This window comes from Ornithorhynchus anatinus, chromosome X3 (assembly GCF_004115215.2).
Source record: "Ornithorhynchus anatinus isolate Pmale09 chromosome X3, mOrnAna1.pri.v4, whole genome shotgun sequence".
NCBI lineage: Eukaryota > Metazoa > Chordata > Mammalia > Monotremata > Ornithorhynchidae > Ornithorhynchus > Ornithorhynchus anatinus.
Genome location: NC_041751.1, coordinates 9,640,446 through 9,661,963, shown reverse-complemented (window position 1 = coordinate 9,661,963; position 21,518 = coordinate 9,640,446). Strand labels below are relative to the sequence as shown.

The 21,518-nt window shown below is 40.6% G+C and overlaps 1 protein-coding gene across 6 annotated transcripts in view; it reads left to right on the top strand.

The window, feature by feature from the left end:
• CTNND2 (catenin delta 2) overlaps positions 1–21,518 on the top strand; it is a 471,257-nt gene that overhangs the window by 361,161 nt on the left and 88,578 nt on the right. For all 6 annotated transcript variants that reach the window (XM_039910616.1, XM_039910617.1, XM_029053896.2 and 3 more), the window contains one exon: positions 6,283–6,466. In XM_039910616.1, the coding sequence (XP_039766550.1) occupies positions 6,283–6,466 (184 nt within the window). The remainder of the gene's footprint in view (positions 1–6,282; positions 6,467–21,518) is intronic.

Below are 21,518 nucleotides of genomic sequence, written 5' to 3'. Positions count from 1 at the left end.
ATGTCCAAAGCAACAAAATATCCTCTTTTGGGAATTAAGCCTCTGTTCTGCTATGATCAGGCAGAAAAATTTGCATAGAGGATCACTTCCTGGCCTGCAGTGCTGGACACTTGCAGTTGTCTAGTTGAATCTCATTAGTGATTTTCTTTGAAATTACCATTATATCATAAAAGTGTTTGTTAAAAACACCTTTCTTTTCATGAGTAGCAACCTGTATGGCTTGTTTTTGTTGTGATTGCCTCTCCCATTTTGAACTCTATGACATTATTTTGTATTCTATCCACTTGTACTTCTCGGGGCTAGAACCCAACTACAAGACCCTCATTTCTGTGGTGTGTAAAAAATAGCAGGAAGGTACTAGGTAGGTAAGTTATATGGATTCTGCAGCATCTCGAAGCAGCAGAGAAGCATTAATTAAGGAAGGAAAGAGTTGAGACCAGTGATGAAGTATCATTGCTATTGGCCAGGAGCCACAGAAGGATCAGGAGAGTAGTAGTTTGAAGGAGAAATGATGTTTGTGCTTTTGTAGAACGGAATAAGTAGGGATTTCATTCCACTTGCATTTTTGGTAACTTCAAAAGGTGTGTGAAAATTGCCATAAGCATTTCCATTCCAAACCCCAAATTCCAGTTTTTAACTGGGTCCCAAGTATCAATTATTTGCAAGAGAAATTAGAATAACTCTAAAGGTTAGAGACCCCATTTGAACAAGGGTCTAGGAGAAGGGTGGTTTCTTTAAAAATTTTTTTGGGGGGGGAGGAGGCATTGGGGGAGGTTTTGGTATTTGTTAAAGTTTACTCTTTGCTAGGCACTGTACTAAGACCCGGGGTGTTAATCAGGTTGGACAAAGTCCTTATCCCATATGGCGCTCACAATCTTAATCCCTATTTAAAAAATGAGGTACTTGAGGCACAGAGAAGTTGTGACTTTGCCAAGGTCACACAGCAGGTAAGCGGCAGAGCCGGGATTAGAACCAAGGTGCTTCTGAAGTTCTCATGCTGTAGCATCATTGCCCAGTAAAAAAACCCCTCTTCCCAATCGTAGCATTGTAAGATCTTCCTAAGATGGCTCAGTGCTAGTGAATAAATAAAATGTATCATATGTGTTTAATCTCTCTAGCAGTACCTCTAAAAGGTATTTTTATCAATTGTGTAATTTTTCCTCAAGGAGTGATGCCATATGTCACACAGAGTTTAAGCAAGAAAGATTGTCATTTTTCCCAAATTGTTTTCTGAAAATCCCATTATGTTTTGCATTCCAATCATATTACTCTCTTCTCTATTCTGTATGCTTTGCCACTTTCTGGTTATGTCGCTCTGACTTTGATTCAGAAATTGGAAAAATAAGCATCCCTTATCCCCTGATGTCATTTGTTCTGCTTTTAGTCACTGAAAACTTTTCATAATGGTCAAATAGCTAATTCCCCTTCAGCTGTCCTTTTCAACCAGCCAGAGAAAGGTCCCAAAACAAATGTTTCTCAAACAGACTCTTGTTGCCGCTTCACATGCACCCTGTCTTAACAGTAGAACTCAAAATGGGCAATCACCAGAGAGAGCTGTTGACTGCAAGGAATCGTCTTTGGTGACTACTCCAGGAGGAAAATCTCCACACTGACACAGGCACTGATTGTAATGAAAAAGCAGAATCTTTTTCTTCTCTTCTGTGGTAGTTTCAGGGTTAGAGTACTGTTCCAGTGAACTCTGGGCAGGAAGACCCATCTTCCATCTCTCTTCTTCCTCCCCGCAACAGATCAGAGCAAACTCCCTCCTGCCCTTCCCAAAGCAGGGCTTGTATTCCTGCCTCCCCACAAGGCCCAGCTATGGCTGTGAGTAGCTTAGAACAGTGCCGGGAGAGGAACTAGGAGGTTAGAGAGTCTGTTAAATATTGGTCTGCCTTGATAGGTTAGAGAGTCTGTTAAATATGGGGCTGCCTTGATAGCCAGTAGTGGTACCATGGGGCAGTAAGCCTAGGACACGTCATTCTTTTTGCTCAGTTTGTTGTCACTTTGGGTCCTGAGAACCTGTGTTCATGTTTGCATGGTCTGAAAGTATCTAATCAGCAGTCCCTTGCAATACAATATGTGTATTCTCTAGGAAAAGTGACTGTAGACTGTAAGTTTGTTGTGGGCAGGGGATGTGTCTGTTGTCATACTGTACTCTCCCAAGTGCTTAGCACAATGCTTTACACACAGTAAGTGCTTAATAAGTACAGGTGAATGAATGAATTGAATGAATGAATGATTTAGTAAGTCTAAGAAATGACTTAGAAAGTCCCCATAAAGGCCAAGGTGATATGTCTGAAGAGATAAACATTGTAGGGCAACGGCAATTGAAGCAGAAAGGAAAGTACTAAGGAATGTGTAGGGATCAAACATTAACACTCTGACTTCTACTTATTTTATTTTGTTGACAACCTCCCTGGTTGCTTATTGATAAGTGCTTTTTCCTTTGAAGTAGAAATAAGTTTCAGGCCCCAATAATTATGGAACCACTTTTTAAACAGTAATGTTTCCTGATGCCTGCATTTAGAAACACGAAGATGAATTCTTCAGAGTTTTCAATTTACATAGATGTTCAGGTGGCCCGAGAGCTGTAAAGGGGTTACATTTATTTATTACATTAATGTTTCATTTCAGATAATGGTGTGCATCTTGATAAGTGAACCTTTCTGCAGAACTCCCCTGCTGCTTATCTAAGCAAAAGCCATAAAGAGATATTTATTCAAAATAACACAAAATCACTTGACTGCTGAGTGATTGCCCCATTATTTTCAGAATCAGTAATATAATCAGTAAAGAATGGCATTTTATTAATGGGTTTTTAACACTAAAGTTTTTCAAATTGCTAGATTAAAACAAAAGTTAAAAGGCTTATTTTACCTGAAATGTTCTTCAGTAGACTCTCTGAGCAACAGTGGCTCATTGACTGTCATTGGTTTAAACGTGAGAGGACAGACTCTTCTGAAATGATAAATTAATAGTGTTAGTCATAAATGCAGTCATTTTATAACTTTTGGGCCTTGACGTTCAGTATTTTAATAATAAATTACAGATCTTTATATATCATCCCTCAGAATTTCTCAATGGGACTGCTTAATCAATCAAACACCTGCTGTATGCAGTCCTGTTCTAAGCTCTTGGTAAAATGCAGTAGAGGGTATAATAACCATAGTCTCCGCTCTTGAGGAGTTTACAGGAGGGTGGGAGAGAGTGATACTAAAATTACAAAGAGGAGGTGATAGAGTATATAAAATAAGTGCTATGGGGATTGTGAATTATCTAAGTGATAGGTGGCACCAGTTTTCTAAATTGGCACTGGGGAGGGGGATAAAGTGGAGAGATTAGAAATTAATTGGGAAAGGAGATGTACTTTCAGAAGGATTTTAAAGCTAGAGAGAGCTGTGGTCTGTCAGATATGAAGGGGGAGGGAGTTTCAGTCACAGGATTGGGGTGAGCAAGACATTAGCCATAGGAGAGACAAGAATGAGGTCCAGTGAATAGGTTAACTTGAACAAAATGATTAGGGCGAGCTGGGTTGTATTGGGAGAAGAGAATGGATAAATAGCAAGGGAGGAATATCTTTAAGTCAATGGTCAGGAGTTTCTGCTCGATCTGGTGGGCAGCCTCAAGCTGAGAAGATAAGATGGAGCTGCAGATTTTATTTGTAAATTTTTCAGATTTTGTTTCCAGTTTCCTGGGTCATCCAGAGGGAGATATCATACTTACCTTCCACAGAAATAAAGGAAAACCTGAACAGAAAGTAATCATAATTTTAATGGAGTATCGTGAATATACCACATTATTTTTCCACAAATGAGGAAAATGGGTGCAGAAAGAAATAAAAATATATTGATGCTATATACATAAAATAATGTTGCTTAAGTGCTTAAAATATATACTGTTGCTTTTTGGAAAATGCTTCTTTAAAGATAAAATTTGGAGCAGCAATAGATTCACCATATTAATGAATGCTGTTGAAAGGTGTATCGAAAGTGCATATGATTAGAAAGAAACTCCTTAAAGAACACTTTTAGTAGCAGTCTTAAAATGACTGGAAGAGATGCCAGCTTGCTGTTGACAGATATACCTGAAGTTGTTAGTGACCAGCAAGTAGTGAGTTATTTTAAGTCTGCATAAAACTCTCCTGAAAGGGTTAGCCTGGTATTTTATGTCTTTATAAAATAGTGGTTGATATTTTAAATTCAATTTTTGTCACAGTTTCTCTTCAAGGTGAACTTTTAAAAATCCCATGATGTTATTTTGAGATTACTCTACGGTTAGAGAAAGACATTTTCCCAAACTGAGCATTTTCCAGGATAAGGATCTTACTATAGGGCCGATTGACATTATGACACTGTATTTGTTACAAGCATGAGCTAAGAGACATCTTGAATCTCAGGAAGTTTGTGAACATAAGCAATCGTTTTAATCATTAATGTTGCATGAAGCTGTACTTTTTAACAGGAGGTACATTTTCTGCTAATTTGTTAGTCATTTGATACATACAAAATTATATTTAAATGAATTGTATCAGTGTGTTTTATCATAGTTCACTCAATTATAAAATGATCATTCTAAAATCTAAAACAAATGTCCTTAAATGCTTAGGTTTATCTTGGGAAATTGTATTGGTCTCCGTGGTATGCAGAATTCATTTTTAATGCATGAGGCTATGATTAGCCGGTTTGTGAGGAAGTATCTGCCTGTTCTATGTGCCTTTTCTAATTGTCTTGCACCATATTTGTAGAGATGGGGATGCCCTAACCAAGGGCTATGTGTTGAGACTAAAAATCTTTGGTTTGAGTATTTATTGGTTGCTGAAGCCATTTTTCTGGCACTTTTAATTTCCATTCAAATTGTATGTTGTCTCAGCCATTTCACATCTTCAAATCAACATCCCCCTGTATCATCACCATCATAATCAAATAATATAGTATTAACAGTACTAGTATTGACTGCCTGTTGGGGGTAATGCATTGTGCTAAACTCTTGGGAAAGGATCTCAGCTTATCTGTTAGCACTTGCAGTAGGGTTATCAGATGTTCCATATCAAAAAGATGATGCCAGAAGGCAGGGAATTTAAGTTGTGCATCTCCGATACTCTCCCAAGCACTTAACAGTGTTTCACACTTGGCAGGCATGGTGAAAGAGACATGACAGAAGCCTTGGCAGAGAGTGCTTAATAGGAGGTGAGACCTTAGGGCCTTCAAAATCTGCATCAATCCTCCCCTCATTCCATTTAAGTGTCTCTGGTAGACCATTAGGTAGTAAAGGCCAAGGTAAACCCAAGATGAAATTCACCCCCATCTGCTTACTAAAGTCCTTCTGCATGCAAGCGCTTAATACAGTGGGCTTGCACACAGTAAAGCACTCAATAAATACCGTCGATTGATTCCCTAACTCTACATTTACCTTCATCCCTCAGCATTACTGGGGATAATTTCAGTTGGATTACACAGTGGTGTGGTTGAGGTAATAAAGCAAGGAGGAGGAAGAAAAGTACTGGTATGTTGCTATGGTGAACACCCAAGAACCTTAGTTGACCTGGAATAAATGCTCAGTTTGCCCCCAAAATGAAGTGGCCTTTTCCAGATCTACCAGTGCTGTCCTCTATTGTTTCAGCAAAATTAGCAGCAGCTTCAATTTTCCTTCTGTCTGTTGCAAATATATTTTTTCCCCAGTAAATGCAAATCCATGAGGAATCCAAGAAAACAGAAACAGTTCATAGTGAATGTCTAATGAGTCCTGCCTCCTGATTTTCATTGAGTCCATCCTAATTTATTTCAGGCCTTGGGCTCCTAGGTTAGTCTCACTTTTATGCTTGGTCTAGTCTAGCAACTGTAATGTCATAACTTTTCCCCGTGTGGATGTTAAAAGCAGCAGCATTTTGGTTAAAGCAAATATGATTGAAAGAAAGTGGTTTTATAAGAGGTTCAGTCCATTGAGTTTCCAATGGAAGGCAGTCTGGTCTATGTCGTAAGCTCGATCATTTCTTCTGACTCTGGTTACTTTCCATTATAAAACATAGATAACTAAATCACGACCCTTTTGGGCAATTGTCAGAATTTGACAGCCTTATTTCAGAGAGTCCAAGAAAAGCTGCCCCGGGAACTGAAATTTCTTTTTTATCTTTTAATGAAACTTAAGGAGGCAAACTGTTAGTGGGGCAGGCTACATCTGCTATCTTGTATTTCTCTGTCAGTCTTATTTATGGAAATAGAGGAAACAGTTTTGAACTAAGAAGCCTAGATTTTTTGAGCACTAATTTTTATTTATATCTTGTAGGGGTTCTCTGGAATCTCTCTTCTTGTGATGCCCTTAAAATGCCAATTATCCAGGATGCCCTCGCAGTGTTGACCAATGCAGTGATTATCCCGCATTCCGGCTGGGAAAATTCTCCACTCCAGGATGATCGTAAAATTCAACTTCATTCATCACAGGTGCTGCGCAATGCCACTGGGTGCCTAAGGTGAGCCTAGAAACACTCTGCTGACTCAGGTTTCTAATGTGCACTGAAAGTCTGTGTTGCTCTAATAATATCAACCCTCTGGGCTAATCGCCATCACTTTGTAGAACCTAGTTCCACCAGGCTTTGTTCCTTCTCACACTTCCTACCGGAAGAGCTCTGAATCCAACTGAGCTTTCCTACACTCCCATGGCTCAAGGTAAAGTCTTTGTTCCCAAAGAAAGAAGCAGGATAGCATAGTGGGAAGAACACAGTCTTGGGAGTTAGAAGACCTGGATTCTAATCTCGGCTTCTCCCCTTGTCTGCAGTTATGACCTTGGGCAACTCACTTGACTTCCCTTTGCCTCAGTTACTATGCAAAATGGGGATTAAAGCTGTGATCACCATGTGGGACAGAGACTCTGTCCAACCTGACTAGCTTATACCTATGCCAACATTTAGTACAGAGCCTGGCATATAGTAAGCACTTAGCATATACCATAAGAAAACAAAATCAAAACAAACAAAAAAAATCCCATAAACTAATCTTGCCTTTTCTCTTGAGTGGCAAGCATGAGGAAGCTTACAAACTGGGCCTAGTTTAACGTAACAATAACATCAACCATTATTCCACAACTGGTTATGATTCCCCAACTTCTTGGGAAAATTTTCACATACCATCCTTTCAACCTGAACAGTAACTGAGCTTCAGGTTGTCCCCAAATAATCTTATCTCTGTCTTCAAAGAGCATGACCTAGTGGAAAGAGCACAGGCCTGGGTGTCAGGGGCACCTGTGTTCTAGTCCCGATTCTGCCATTTTTTAAAAGATATGTAAGTGCTTATTATGTGCCAGGCACTGTACTGAGCACTGGGTTGGATATAGGCAAATTGGGTTGGACAAGGTCCCCGTCCCACATGGGGCTCACCGTCTCAATCCTCATTTTATGAATGAGGTAACTGAGGCAAAAAGAATTGAAGTAAATTGCCCAAGGTCACACAGTAGACAAGTGGTGGAGTCGGAATTAAAATCCACAACCTTCTGACTCTCAGGCCAGTGCTCTATCCACTGCGCCATGCTGCTTCTCAGCATTTGCCTGCTGTAGGACCTTGGGAAAGTCATTTAATTTCTTTGTGTCTCAATTTCCTCATCGGTAAAATGGAGATGAAATATCTCTTCTCCCTCCCCGTTAGACTGAGTTTCCAAGGGGGAGAGGAACTGTGTTTGACTTGATTATTTTGTCTATATCCCAATCCTGAATACTGTGCTTGGCACAAAGCAAGTGCTTAAAAGTTATTATTGTTATCATCATTATTGCTATCAGCAGCATGGCCTACGAGTCAGAAGATGAGGGTTCTAATCCTGAGTTGGTCATTTGTCTGCTTTGTGACCTTGGACAAGTAACTGTACTTCTGTGCCTCAGTTTCCTCATCTGCAAAATGGGGATCCAACATCTGTTCTCCCTCCTACTTAGACTGTGAGCCCATATAGGACCTAATTATCTTGTATCTACTCCGGGGCTTAGTACAGTGATTACATAGTAAGCACTTAACAAATACTATTATTATTATTATTATCATCAGCATCATGATTGAAGTATCTTAACCTGCAACAGCATCACTACAGATATTGCTCTCTTACTCTAGAATTGATTCGTGCCCACCCATTATGCCAACAATTGTCTCATAATTGTAATCGATATAATTAAGCCAACAAGTAAGAGCAAGTTGACTTTTTTTTTGGATGTTTTCACTTATGTTGTGAGAAATTTAGCAATAAGTTTAACAGAGTTGTTAAGAAATACAGATCTTTGTTGTCGAATGGATAGATCAAAACGATGTTCTGTAGCAATCTATGCTTATTATATCTAATGTGGTTTTTTAGAAGTAGAGCTTTCATTCCCAAATGAAACTTGGCCAATTTGTGATTCTAGGGTATAGCTTGCATAGACAAGCAGACCCAACTGCACTGATTAGGCTAATACAGTTTTTTGTCACTAGTTATATCGGCTATTTCTTCTTGTCATTGCTTTTGGTAGCTGGAAGCGTTTGTAATCCCAATAAGTATCAGCCTCAAAAAAAAAATGATTTGAGGGACTAAAAGTAACGGATAGGTAGTTGTGAGCAATACAAGTCAAAGTACTTTCTGAAAGGCCTACTGTCCCTCTGGGAAATTGGGATGTCATTGATTCCTCTTTGTTTGCTTGATCCTTCTCACTCTTGGAAACATAAATAATGACACCGATGTGCTTCAGAGACCCGGGGGAGTAGCACTACGAAGAACCAAACCATTTTTACGAGTTGGTAAAATAATTGCAAGTCTCTGTCAGATAATCTGACAGTAATTCCAAGGAGCCTGAATGGAAGTAATAGGGCAAAGCTGATATGTGATATAACCCGGCTTCTCAAATGAGAGCACTTAACACATTCATATTTTTTAACAGGAGCCTGAAAATGATCTCTCGAGATTGGCTGGCTCACAAATCACAATTATAACTGCAGACTACAGTCTGATAGTTTCCCTAACCCCAGTCTGGGCCCCAGAAGAAGGCAAAGCACCTCTGCCACGCCAGTGGTAATTACCTTGTGACTGATGGTAATGATATACCTTTCATTGGCTCAACAAGTACTAGCCCTTCAGCTCAGTGTGTGTATGAATGGCTGGCACGCATTCTATGTAGGCTGTAGTCTGCAGTGATAATCTTGATTTATGAGTCTCAAGGTCAGGTCATTATTTTTTATTTTCTGATAAATATATACATATACACAAAAATACAAATAGGCGAATACATCATATGCAAAAATATGTGTGGAGGAATATTATTTATTTGAATTTATAATATTAGGTATATGCAGCAAATAATTCCACCAATGAATTATTGGTGAGGAAGTGCCTATATTTCTTTTGTTCTGGAGACATAGTGTTGAAAATCTAAATTGCAACCTAAATTACCAGGCTATTTGTTGGTGTTTCATGGCACTGTAACTTAGGTGGGTACAGGAGGGAAGGAAATTGTACCTAATGGTTGTTAGGAAATACCTAAAGAAGATGTCACTAAATCAAACCATAGATGTTACTGTAATTGTATAGTACTAGCCTAGTATTAGTAACTATGCTATAATTATAAAATCAATTATATGAAAAGCAGTGTATTTTACTTTGGAATCCAGAAAGATAGAATTATTTCTTAACATGTACATAATGACACTCTACTTCATATCATATCGGAGAAGCAGCGTGGCTCAGTGGAAAGAGCACGGGCTTTGGAGTCAGGGCTCATGAGTTCGAATCCCAGCTCTGCCACTTGTCGGCTGTGTGACTGTGGGCAAGTCACTTAACTTCTCAGTGCCTCAGTTTCCTCATCTGTAAAATGGGGATTAAGACTGTGAGCCCCACGTGGGACAACCTGATTCCCCTATGTCTACCCCAGCGCTTAGAACAGTGCTCGGCACATAGTAAGCGCTTAACAAATACCAACATTATTATTATTATTATTATATCATATTCAATTAATTTATTTGCATTTACAGTGACCCCAAAAGTCACCCTTGACACACATGTGTATACCTATTAGATCTATTCAATTATTTTGTTTTTTATGACTTCGAAGCAGCACAGCCTAGTGGAGATAGCACAGGCCTGGGCCACATAGAATCTGCTTGGGTACCCTGTTGTCAAACCTTCACCTCGTCTTCTCCACCCATTGAACTTTGATTGGAATAATGTCGATTGCTATTGTTCTTGTCTGTCCGTCTCCCCCGATTAGACTGAAAACCCGTCAAAGGGCAGGGACTGTCTCTGTTACCGATCTGTACATTCCAAGCGCTTAGTACAGTGCTCTGCACATAGTAAGCGCTCAATAAATACTATTGAATGAATGAATGAAAGAAGCATGGCCTATTGGACAAAGCACACTCCTGGGCATCAGAGAACCTTTGACCTAAACCTGTCTCTGCTACCTGCATGACATGTGACTTGAGCCAAGTCACTTCTCTGTGCCTCCGTTTCCTCATCTCTAAAATGGGGATTAAATAACCGTTCTCCCCCCTACTTAGACTGTGAGTCGGCCGTGACAGGGACTGTGGCCAAACTGATTATCTTGTATCTACCCTAGTGCTTAGTACCGTGCTTGGCGCAGAGTAAGTGCTTAACAGATATCACTGTTAGTAGTAGTAGCAATATTAGTGATGATATTAAAAATCTTATTAATGATGTGCACAGCTATATAATATTATACATAACTTTTAGGTAATGTTGGTGAACACGCTCAAGAAACCAGATGTAATGGGTATAGGGTAAGTCCAACTTCTGCAGTCATATAGCTGAAGCACTGATGGCAGCTCCTTGTGGGCAGGACACATGTCTACCAATTCTGTTATATCGTACTGCCCCAAGTGCTTAGTACAGTAATCTGCTCACAGTGAGCACTCAATAAGTATGATTTATTGATTGGATGTATAGACCTTCACTGTGACTTGAAATTGACACCATATTGGTAGCACCTTCTGTCACGCTTCCAAGCATATGCTGGTTTTCCTGATTTTATCTTTTTCTTAGTTTATATATTTATTGTTGCACTCTGGGCCACCTCTATAGCATAAATCAGGAACTAACCCCCAGCTCCAAATCGTTGATGAAATCTTTAGTGATACATCACAATTTCTTAATTGTTTTTCTTCTGCTTGTAGTCACAGACTTTTGAATGATTTTTGAAGAAGGTTCAAATCCTTGGTGTATAGAGCAAAATCACCACTGTCTCCCTTCTCCCAAATGGATGATGTGAGAATCTAATGTTCCAGTTGATGAGGAGAAGGTTCTTCCAAGACTAACTGGCCCAATGATAGCAGGACTAACATGTAATGATTTTGACTGCTACAGTGTAGTTAAACGCTGTGGTGCTTCAATGTGGAGAAAAATAATCTCCTTGGATTGGAAAAGTAGACAAGTAAAAGTGGAAGACACATAAGTCTTGGGAGTGAACAGTTGGGAATAGGTTGCTCTGTTAATATAGAGGCATTTGGAAGATCATTATATTAAGAGGGGGAATCAAAAATTGCTACAGATGATACAGGGAGGAATTGCAACAAGCAAGCACATTTATATCCAGTGCAGAACAGACTGTTGACACTCTTGGTCACTGAGCTTATTTTGGTCAAATCTGCACATAAGAATAAGATGCATTGTCAGTACTGCCACTGTTGAACATAATGGACTGTAGGTCTGTGTATATCAGTTCTGTATTACCTTATTTCATTCTTTCCTTCCTTCTTTCTTTTTATTTGTTTCTTTTCCCATCTTTCCTTCCTTCTGTCTTTCTCTCTCTCTCTCCTTCTCCCTCTCTTTTTCTCTTACTTAATAATGTTGGTACTTGTTAAGCGCTTACTATGTGCAGAGCACTGTTCTAAGCGCTGGGGTAAACACAGGGGAATCAGGTCGTCCCACGTGGGGCTCACAGTCTTAATCCCCATTTTACAGATGAGGGAACTGAGGCACAGAGAAGTTAAGTGACTTGCCCACAGTCACACAGCTGACAAGTGGCAGAGCTGGGATTCAAACTCATGAGCCCTGACTCCAAAGCCCGTGCTCTTTCCACTGCGCCACGCTGTACTTCCTCTCTCCCCCACCTCTTCCCATTCCTCTGTCTCTCCCTCTCCCCTCCTCTGCCGTGCATCTACCAAGGGTGCAGTAAGTGTCATTGATTGAGTCTTAGGAAAGGGAGAGGTAAGATGCACCTACTCTCCCAGGCTTGCTATCTCAAGAATGCCTTTACAGTAGTCCATGAAAACTTTTACAAAAACTTTTGTAGCAGTGAGTGTGAGAAGTCTTTCCTGAACTGGCTTTGGAAAATGTGATTTTTTTTCCTGTTTAAAATTGCATCAAACTATGGTTCCAAAACAATATTGAGATAAATCTTGAATTTGAGTGAGATATAACTGAAGGCTGCTGTACATTTATTTAGTCATTTAGGACTCCAAAGCAAAATGAGTAACATTCATAAGTCCTTCATTGTGTATAATTGAAAAGCCCTTGTGTCATAGAATCACTTTGTGAAATTACGTTAGCCGTAAACAGCTACAATTTCTTTGACAAATCACCTTTGAGTGTTTGTCCTAAGGTGGCTTTGCTAACTTTTCACAGCTCATTTCCTCTTGCCTCTGAACCATTCATTTTAGTTATTCTACCACAACTTCGGCATCTTGTCCTGAAGGACAACAACTCCATGGTATTTCTTTTCATTCATCTTCCTGTACTCATGAAAATGTTAGGATTTTCAAAAGATTTTGATTCTTAAAAACGCAGTTAAACTCACAGTTTGACATAAAAAAGATGAGCTCTTTCCTCCTGGAGTAGGTCACTGCATGACCTGGGTCACAAACCACCAAACTAGGAATATTATAATGTTATTGTATGTTAAAAATATAATAATGTTAATACTTGTCTTAAAAAAATGCTTCTATGGGCCCTGATAGGGTGGATTTTTTTTAATGTAGGTCCAAAAATGAATTGATCTCCCAATCAGATATTCTGCCTAACCAGGAATATCTGACAAGTAATAACTAGTTTTCAAAGCACAAAAAAAATCCCAGTACTTCTAAATATGAAAAACCTAAGCACACTAAAAGTTAAATATGCATAAGACTCTCTTTGCTCTGATCCACTCTTGGTTCACCATATCAGCCCTTTTATTTTTCTAGACATGTGACTTCATACTGCCTCATTCTTCTTGCTGCATAGAGTCCCCAAACACCATCCCAGTTCAACCTTAGGACTCCCCTCTTGGACTTCTGTTTTCTGGTGATTACTTCAATTTACCTCTTTATCTCAGAAAATTCACTTCTCACCTCAGGCAGAAATGTGTGACAGGGACCATATCAGCATTTGGTTCTAAGCAGGGAGGAATTTGGGACTGAGACCTTGATAGCTAGCAGAAATCTTGCCCATCTGGAGTTATAAATCCCTAAATCTTAAAAGTGCAAGTTTCTGAGACCTCAAACACTTTCCACCAAGTAAGCATGAGAAAGGGGAGAGCAGGTGTATTAGTCATTAGCCACAGTTAACAGCTCTTAGGGGAGAAAGGGGCCTATACCTTTCTATCCAGGAAGGTAGCCATGTGAGGAACTAAATTCAACATTCCTTGCAAATCTGGGTGACAACAGCAGAAATGAAAATGAAGAGGTAAACATGGCAGTGATCATTATTTATGGTTGTACCTTTCAAAGGGTTGTTCAGCTAAAAGGAACATCAAGGGAAAGGTGATGTTCTTGCAGTCACCTCATAGGGAAGCAATTACTGAAATATCAGATTGTTGCACTGAAAGAGAAAGAATAGTATGATGCTCTAAGAAGCAATCAAAAAAGGTTGACCAGCTAAACTGATTTCTATTTGGCATACAGCATTTATATCATTTCAAACTGCCCTACTTTGTGAATGACCCTTTTTGAGTGCTTCAGTGTAATTTGGTGATTTTTGCAGGTTTTGCTTCCTTTGCAAAAAGAAAACAAGACAGATTTCAATTTGTGGAGTAAAATCGTATGCCCTAATGAGGCTCCAACAGTAAATCATTTGTATACCCATTCTTCTGGTTATGCAAATGTAATGAAAAAGCTCAGTTAATTTTCTCTTACTATAAAGCAATGTTTAATGATTGCTTCTCCCAGATAAAACCCTAAAATGAAGAAGAATTACAGTAGTCAACTCTTTCTTCCTACAGCCCCATAACTTTTATATATTTTAAAAAATCCAATTTCTCTCTCCACTGCCTTCCAAATTATATAATGTTGCCTAAAAGCAACTGGTGTGGAGAGGGTCAAAAAAGGCACCATTAACCACACATTCAAGAAGGGAAGAGCCCACATAAATTTGACTGGTTGCTTATATCCTAACCCTTTCCCATATTTAACAACTTTCTATAAAGATCTGTTTATAAATCCTTGAAGACAGAACAGTATTAGAAATGTAAAATCCCTGGATGGGTTGCTGTTCAGAGACGCAATATTTTATCAACCTCCCACATAGATGAATATGTCAGTATTTGAATCCAAGTTGCCTTGTTACAATTCACAACATTGCGACAAATATTCTTGCTCTTTCGTAGTGAAGTACAGACAGTCTCCTTTCTGACCATCCAACGTTGCCATGCTGTTATCCAGGGAGTGCCGAAGCAGGGTCTTGAATAATAATCATAATATGATGATGGCATTTGTTAAGCACTTACTGTGTGCTAGGCACTGTGCTGGATACAAGCAAATCGAGTTGGACACAGTCCCTGCCCCATATAGATGATTTAACTGAGGTACCACAATGTGAAGTCACTTACCCAAGGTCACACAGTAAACAAGTGGCTTGAAGTCAAATGTGAATGTTTTGATTTTCATGGTAAGGACAACAGGGCCTGGACCCCTGCCCTATCCTCCCTTCCAACCAGGCAGAGAGATAACTGGAAAGAAATGAAGAAAGGCAAACGGTGCATAATCTCCGGGGTTAATCCCCAAACCAGTCAGTCCTTCATGGCCCTCCCAACTGGGAATGACCTGGCCCTGGACTAGCACAAGGGGCCTATACTCCTGGCATTAGACCCAAAGCTGACCATTTTTGCTCACAGGTGAAGTCTTTCCAGAAATGCAGATCATCTAGTTTCTGCACCCTTTTCTTCAAGGTCACTGTGGAGAAAAGCGCCCAGGACTGCTTCAGGCAGAAAGCCCCAAAGCTTTGAGATCTGTGGGGCTGGAGATCCCCAGAGAATGGTCCTTGGGCCTCAGAGGGCAAAGTCGTAGTTAAATTAGTAATGGCACTTCTAAAGCCCTCTCAATGGGCAAAGCACTGGGCTATGTGCTGAAGGGAAATACAAATCCATTGCCTTCCGCAAGGTCCCTGGCGCACGGAGGATTCACAATCTTGAGTGGGGATGGGGAGGACAGAAGCAAAGGGAATGAATAACAGAATCAGTTGAACAGAAACTGTAACCTATATAAAAAGATTCTTACTTCTGGGAGAAGATGGAGAGGTTTGCCACCTCCATCAGGCTGAGGAGGATCTCAGTAATAATAATAATTGTGGTATTTAAGTCCTTACTATGTGCGAGGCACTGTTCTAAGGCTCTGGGGTGGAGATAAGCAAATTGGATTGGACACAGTCCCTATCCCACACGGGGCTCACAGTCTTAATCCCCACTGTAGAGATGAGGAAAGTGAGGCACAGAGAAGTTACGTGACTTGTCCGAGGTCACATAGCAGACAAATGGCAGAGCCGGAATTGGAACCCAGTCTTTCAGACACCCAGGCCCCTGCTCTTTCCACTAGGCCATGCTGCTTCCAGAGAGGCAATGGCAGTTAAAAAGGCAGTTGCCATTTGGATTGGAGTCCCAAAATGTCTTTCAGTTTCCATCAGAAGCTGTACGATTTGAAAAGCTAGACATGGATGCAACTTCAAAAACCCATCCCAGCCACACACAACCTGGAAGAGGAGAGAATTTGAGAAGCAGCGTAGCCTGATAGAATGGTTACGGCACTTAGGACCTGGTGCTAATCCTTCCTCTGTCACTTAATAATAATAACTATGTCAATCACTATGTGCCAGGCACTGTAGTAAGCGCTGGAGTTAGATACAATCTAATCGGGTTGGACACAGTAATTCCCCAGGTCAGTGCTCTGGGGAACAATATGTGTAGGGCTCAAGGTCTCAATCCCCATTTTACTGAGGCACAGAGAAGTTAAGTGACTTGCCCAAAGTCACACAGAGCCGGAATTAGAACCCAGTTCTTCTGATTCCCAGGCCCGTGCTCTAAACACTAGGCCACACTGCTTCTCATAAGCTGCTGTATGACCCTGGGCAAGACACATAACTTCTCTGTCCCTCAGCTTCCTCATATGTAAAATGAGGATTAAATGCCTGTTTTCATGCCTACTTAGAACTGTGAGCCCCATTAGAACTATGTTCTACCAAATTATCTTTTATCTACCCTCAGTACTTAGTACCGTCCTGGGTACATAGAGTAGAGCAAATATCATGACAATAATTTGAGAAGCTCCCTAAAATCAAGATCCCCATCTATTTTGTAATAATAGTAATGATGGTATTTGTTAAACCTTACTATGTACCAAGCACTGTTCTAATCTCTGAGGGAGGATACAAGGTAATCAGGTTGTCCCACATGGGGCTCACAGTCTTAATCCCCATTTTACAGATGAGGTAACTGAAGCACAGAGAAGTTAAGTGACTTGCCCGAAGCCACATAGCTGACAAGTGACGGAGCAGGGATTAGAACCCATGACCTCTGACTCCCAAGCCCATGCTCTTTCCACTGAGCACACTCCTCATATAGAAGAACATTCCTTTTCAAAATAGGGATCAGCCTCCACAACCACCTCCCGACAGAGGCATCATCTGTGGGCTGAGCAGAATAAATGACTCTCAATAACTCATTGGGGCAAATCAACCCAGCTCAGGATTCATATTTAGTCTTCATTTGTAGCGCAAACTAAAGCATTGGCTTCCACGAACCTACCATTTTCTTTCTCTACCTCAGTCACAGGTTTATTTTCCATCCTGGAGGGGAAGCCATTAGCGTGCCCGACCTTTAGGGTAAACTTCTCTGCTAGATGATTGTCACTGGAAGGTGCAATAATACAACATTCTCTTCTGTAACAAGCACTCAACTAGTGGGGAAGATATTGTGCAGTTGGCACATTACCTGGAGTTAATGAATGCCACCAATTAATTACTTTTCCTTAAAGGTAACTTATTACTGGAAAGTAGCTATGTTAGCACAAAGGTTCTATTCCAGAGTAGCAGGCCCACCAAGAGGCAAAATGAGAGGATCAACTGATTGAATTGCCTCCTCCCCCTCATAATTCTTACTAATAGCACTGTCTAGACTTGAATATAGACAACATTGTTCCTTCTAGGGTTACATTTTATCCAATCTTACTTTGGGAAAACACTTATAATTGCTAATTGGGGGTTAATTTATATAAACAAATGTTAGTTCTGCAGAGTAAGAAGCTCCATTAGTCTGTTCTGTTCCATTAGCTTGATACCTTCTAAGGTTGTGTATTTATGAAGTTATTGGCTAGGTTACTGTAGGAAACAAATTATTCTTCCTACAAATATAGTTATTTCAAATGCATAAGAGTACTGTGTCATTCAGGGGTCTTGCACAACTATTTAAAAGAAATGATATTCTTAGGGGATCGGGCCATTCACAGTCTTTTTGAGGGAAGCAGTTTTCTTTCACCTGATTAGAACCCCCTGCAAATTTGGAGGGCGTATTTATTTCCATAACATATTTGAAATCTAGGACAGGTTCATTTTCTCCTGAAACATAAAGAAAACTTATAGGTTCTTATTTCTGTTTCCTAGCAGTGTCATTGCATTGGTCATGTAGTGTGATTACATGTCATTTGTTCTTGACCTCTCTTGCTCTCTTACAGCTGAAACAGATTAAAAGGATGGCTGTTACCGAATCAGATAGAGCAGAGTGTCAGCTATAAGAACTTGCGGTAGTAGGCTCACAAAGGAACTGATACCAGGGTTTATTACTATTTTCCAGTGCTAGATCCAATTTGGATGGAGATAATTGAGACAGATTGGCCTCATGTTTCCATTTGAACATCTAATCAGCGCCCCTGACCTCAGGCAGCAGCATTCTAAATGACAGCATTAAGACAATCAACATATGCAAGCACACCAAAACTACCGTAATGCTTCATGATAGCAAAGAATCAGAAACTGTGGCAGAAATCCTTATGGGGTGAAGTATTCCGTATTTCCATATTTCTCTGGGATCTGTAAGCTGAGGCAAGTCAAGGAATAAAGACTGCCTAGGGCAATGTAGCCAGTTGCTATGATCATCCTTCCAAGAAGCATCGAATACACAATGGAATAATCAGAGAAGGAAAAAAAAGGCAATCCAAACCATCTAATTTGCTTCACGTAGATTCACCAGTTGCTCTCCTTTAGCACACTACCCCCACTTTCATTGACATTCTAACCCTAATTACTCTCTCATCTTCATTTTTCTCCATTATCTTCCACTGTCTCCAACCCAGACACTTCTTTCTTCTCTTTTCTTCCTCTCTCTTCACCTCAACCCTTGAAGTGATAGTAACCAACATGGCACAGTGGATAGAGCACAGGTCTGGGAGTCAGAAGGTCATGGGTTCTAAGCACAGCTCTGCCACCTGTCTGCTGTGAGAGCTTGGGGAAGTCACTTTTCTTCTCTGGGCCTCAGTTACCTCATCTGGAAAATGGGGATTAATAATGTTGGTATTTGTTAAGCGCTTACTATGTGCCGAGCACTGTTCTAAGCGCTGGGGTAGACACAAGGGAATCAGGTTGTCCCACGTGGGGCTCACAGTCTTAATCCTCATTTTACAGATGAGGTAACTGAGGCACTGAGAAGTTAAGTGACTTGCCCAAAGTGACACAGCTGACAAATGGCCGAGCCGGGATTTGAACCCATGACCTCTGACTCCAAAGCCCGTGCTCTTTCCACTGAGCCACGCTGCTTCTCTATTGAGACTGTGAGCCCCACGTGGGACAGGGACTGTGTCCAACCTGATTTGCTTGTAGCCACCTCGGAGTTTAGTACAGTGCCTGGCCCATAGCAAGCGCTTAACAAATACCATAATTGTTATTACCCAAAAATAACAGGGAAAGAAATAGCAAATCAATGCCATAGCCAGATTTATTTTAATCTCCATGCCTTTCACTCTTGGAACATTATGAATTCCAAGACGTATGTTCCCAAGAGGGCGTTTCCAATGGTAAGAATTTCCCCATGCTTGCAAGGGACACTGAAGAGATCAATATGAGATGCACAGTCCCTTCCCCATTGCAATCTCACATAAAGAATGTCCTCGTCTGGGCTTTTGCAGTTGGTTTTTGCTTTTCTGGGGCAATTTCCATACCACCTCTGGCTCTCAAGATCTTCTCTAGCCCTCTTTTTCCCCATTCTTTATCACCTATTGCCAGCCAGGTATGTCTACCACTGTTTCTCTCTTAGCAAGCAATTCCTCTCCACATAAAGCAGGAAAGCCGACAGGACACATTTCAGTAGCTTCTGGCTCCCCAGTTTTTTTGGGGGGAGGGGCAATTCTAAGTAGGATGGAGGAGAGGGAGGTAATAGTTGTCCCACATTAGACTCCCAGGGGGCATCAGTGCTTTATATTGGTTCCTTTTTATGTGTTATCCCAGTCATTCATAGCATATAAGTGCCATGGCTAAAGACCTTGACTCTATCGGATTGTCTCATCTTCTTTCCAAGCATATACTTCAGTGCTGTGCATCTAGCAGCCGCTCAGAACCCCAGATTTACCCCAGTGCTTAAACTATTCCCTTGTCTTATGTCACTGTTTCAGGGCAGTAGTAGCTTTAGAGACTCTTCAATGTCTGCAGGAGATCAGTTCCAAAACCCTTGGAACATTAAAGCAAGCCACAAGAGGTTATTAAATGAAGCCCTACTAACCTGGAAAAAAGCATTTGTCTCTGAAGGCATGTAACTTATTTTGGAGAAGTAACATGAGCCTTAGGAGAATTGAGATGATTAAATATTAATTACTGTTGGTAATGAGGACACCACCATCTATGTGCTGATGACACATGTTTCAGAGCAAGCTTTTTGCAAAACGTATCGTGATGACAAGAGAACGCTCCAGTCTTTAGTCTTGAGGGAACATTTATTATATGTAAAGCTTCTTTAAAAGCATTTGAATGTGAGTGAATTATTATATTGGCATGTGTTGGGGGATGGGAGGCTGAATTTTAGATGACTTCCCACTAGATTGTAAACCTCTTGAGAGCAGGGATTGTTTTCACTATCTCTGTTGAGTTCTCCCTTCTGCTTAGTAAAGTGTCCTAGATAGAATAGCTGTTCAGCAAATAACATTGATTAATTGCCTTCTCCAGATCTTTCCAGTCTTGGGTTTCTGTAATTAAACTCAGGAGAGCAAGTAGAGTTGAGGATGACCAGAATTTATTCTATTCCAAGTTGGTCATCCAAGTATTGCATCTCTTCATCTTCTGACCTCTCCCTTTAGCAGTGATGATTTGCTAAAGGACATGAAAAATATGGTGTAACCCACACTGGCAGATGTAACAGCAGCAAGAAGCAAATGAAGATGCAAAGTTGTTCTAGTGAGCAGGCATCTGGAGTTCAGGGCAAGTTTTGAGTGAGTGACAGGTGGAGGGGCAACAAGCCAGCAGTATTACTGAAACTGAAAAAAAAAATTCATTTAAGTCTATTAATCAGTGGTACTTACTGAGTATTTACGGTGTGCAAAACACTGTATGAAGTATTTGGGAGAGTACAGTACAATAGGGAGCTTATAGTCTAGAGGAGGAACAAGACCTGTTTCTTTTCTTCCTCACCCCTCCTACTCACACAAGATGATACAGGCATGGCAACCTGGAATATGTGGTGTTGGTTGTTTTGTGGAGGTGCTTTGAACAGGTGAGATGGAAGTTTGTTTCAACTAATCATGATGTCTTACCGGCTATCTAGTTAGTGATGGGACAGTTTGGAAGAGGTGATTTAACGTGATTTAATCAAGGAGCATCTGAACTATCCCAGATTTCTCAGACCAAGCCTGAATTGGTGTATAGTTGGAGACTGCAGTGGACTCGTTGTAACTATATTGATCTTCTGTGTAGTGAAATAAAGAGGCAGTGTATGTCCTGTCATATTCAGATTGGTTGGGGCAGAAGTGTGCTAGGCTTGACTATTTCCAATGCCCTTTAGCATGAAGAATTCAGCTAGGAAAATCCAGGCAAGCCACTTGATCTCAATGGTTCTATTTGGGGGCTGTACTTAGCTATTCTGTGCCTCTGGCATTCCCTGTTCCCCAATCCTACCTGCTGAAGCGGGATTAGGCTCATAGGATTGACCACCATCTTCCTTACCTTCCTTTCTCAGTGCAGTTCTCTCTCCTTGTGTACTCTCCCTCCACCTGTCAGAAGAACATCAATGGCATATGGTGCTTTCAGCGGTGAAGACCTACACCCTCCCTGCTCATTTCTCACCTGGACCTCTCTCTCTGAGGTGTTATCCCAGCAGCACCTGAGAACTGGTGCCTATGCTG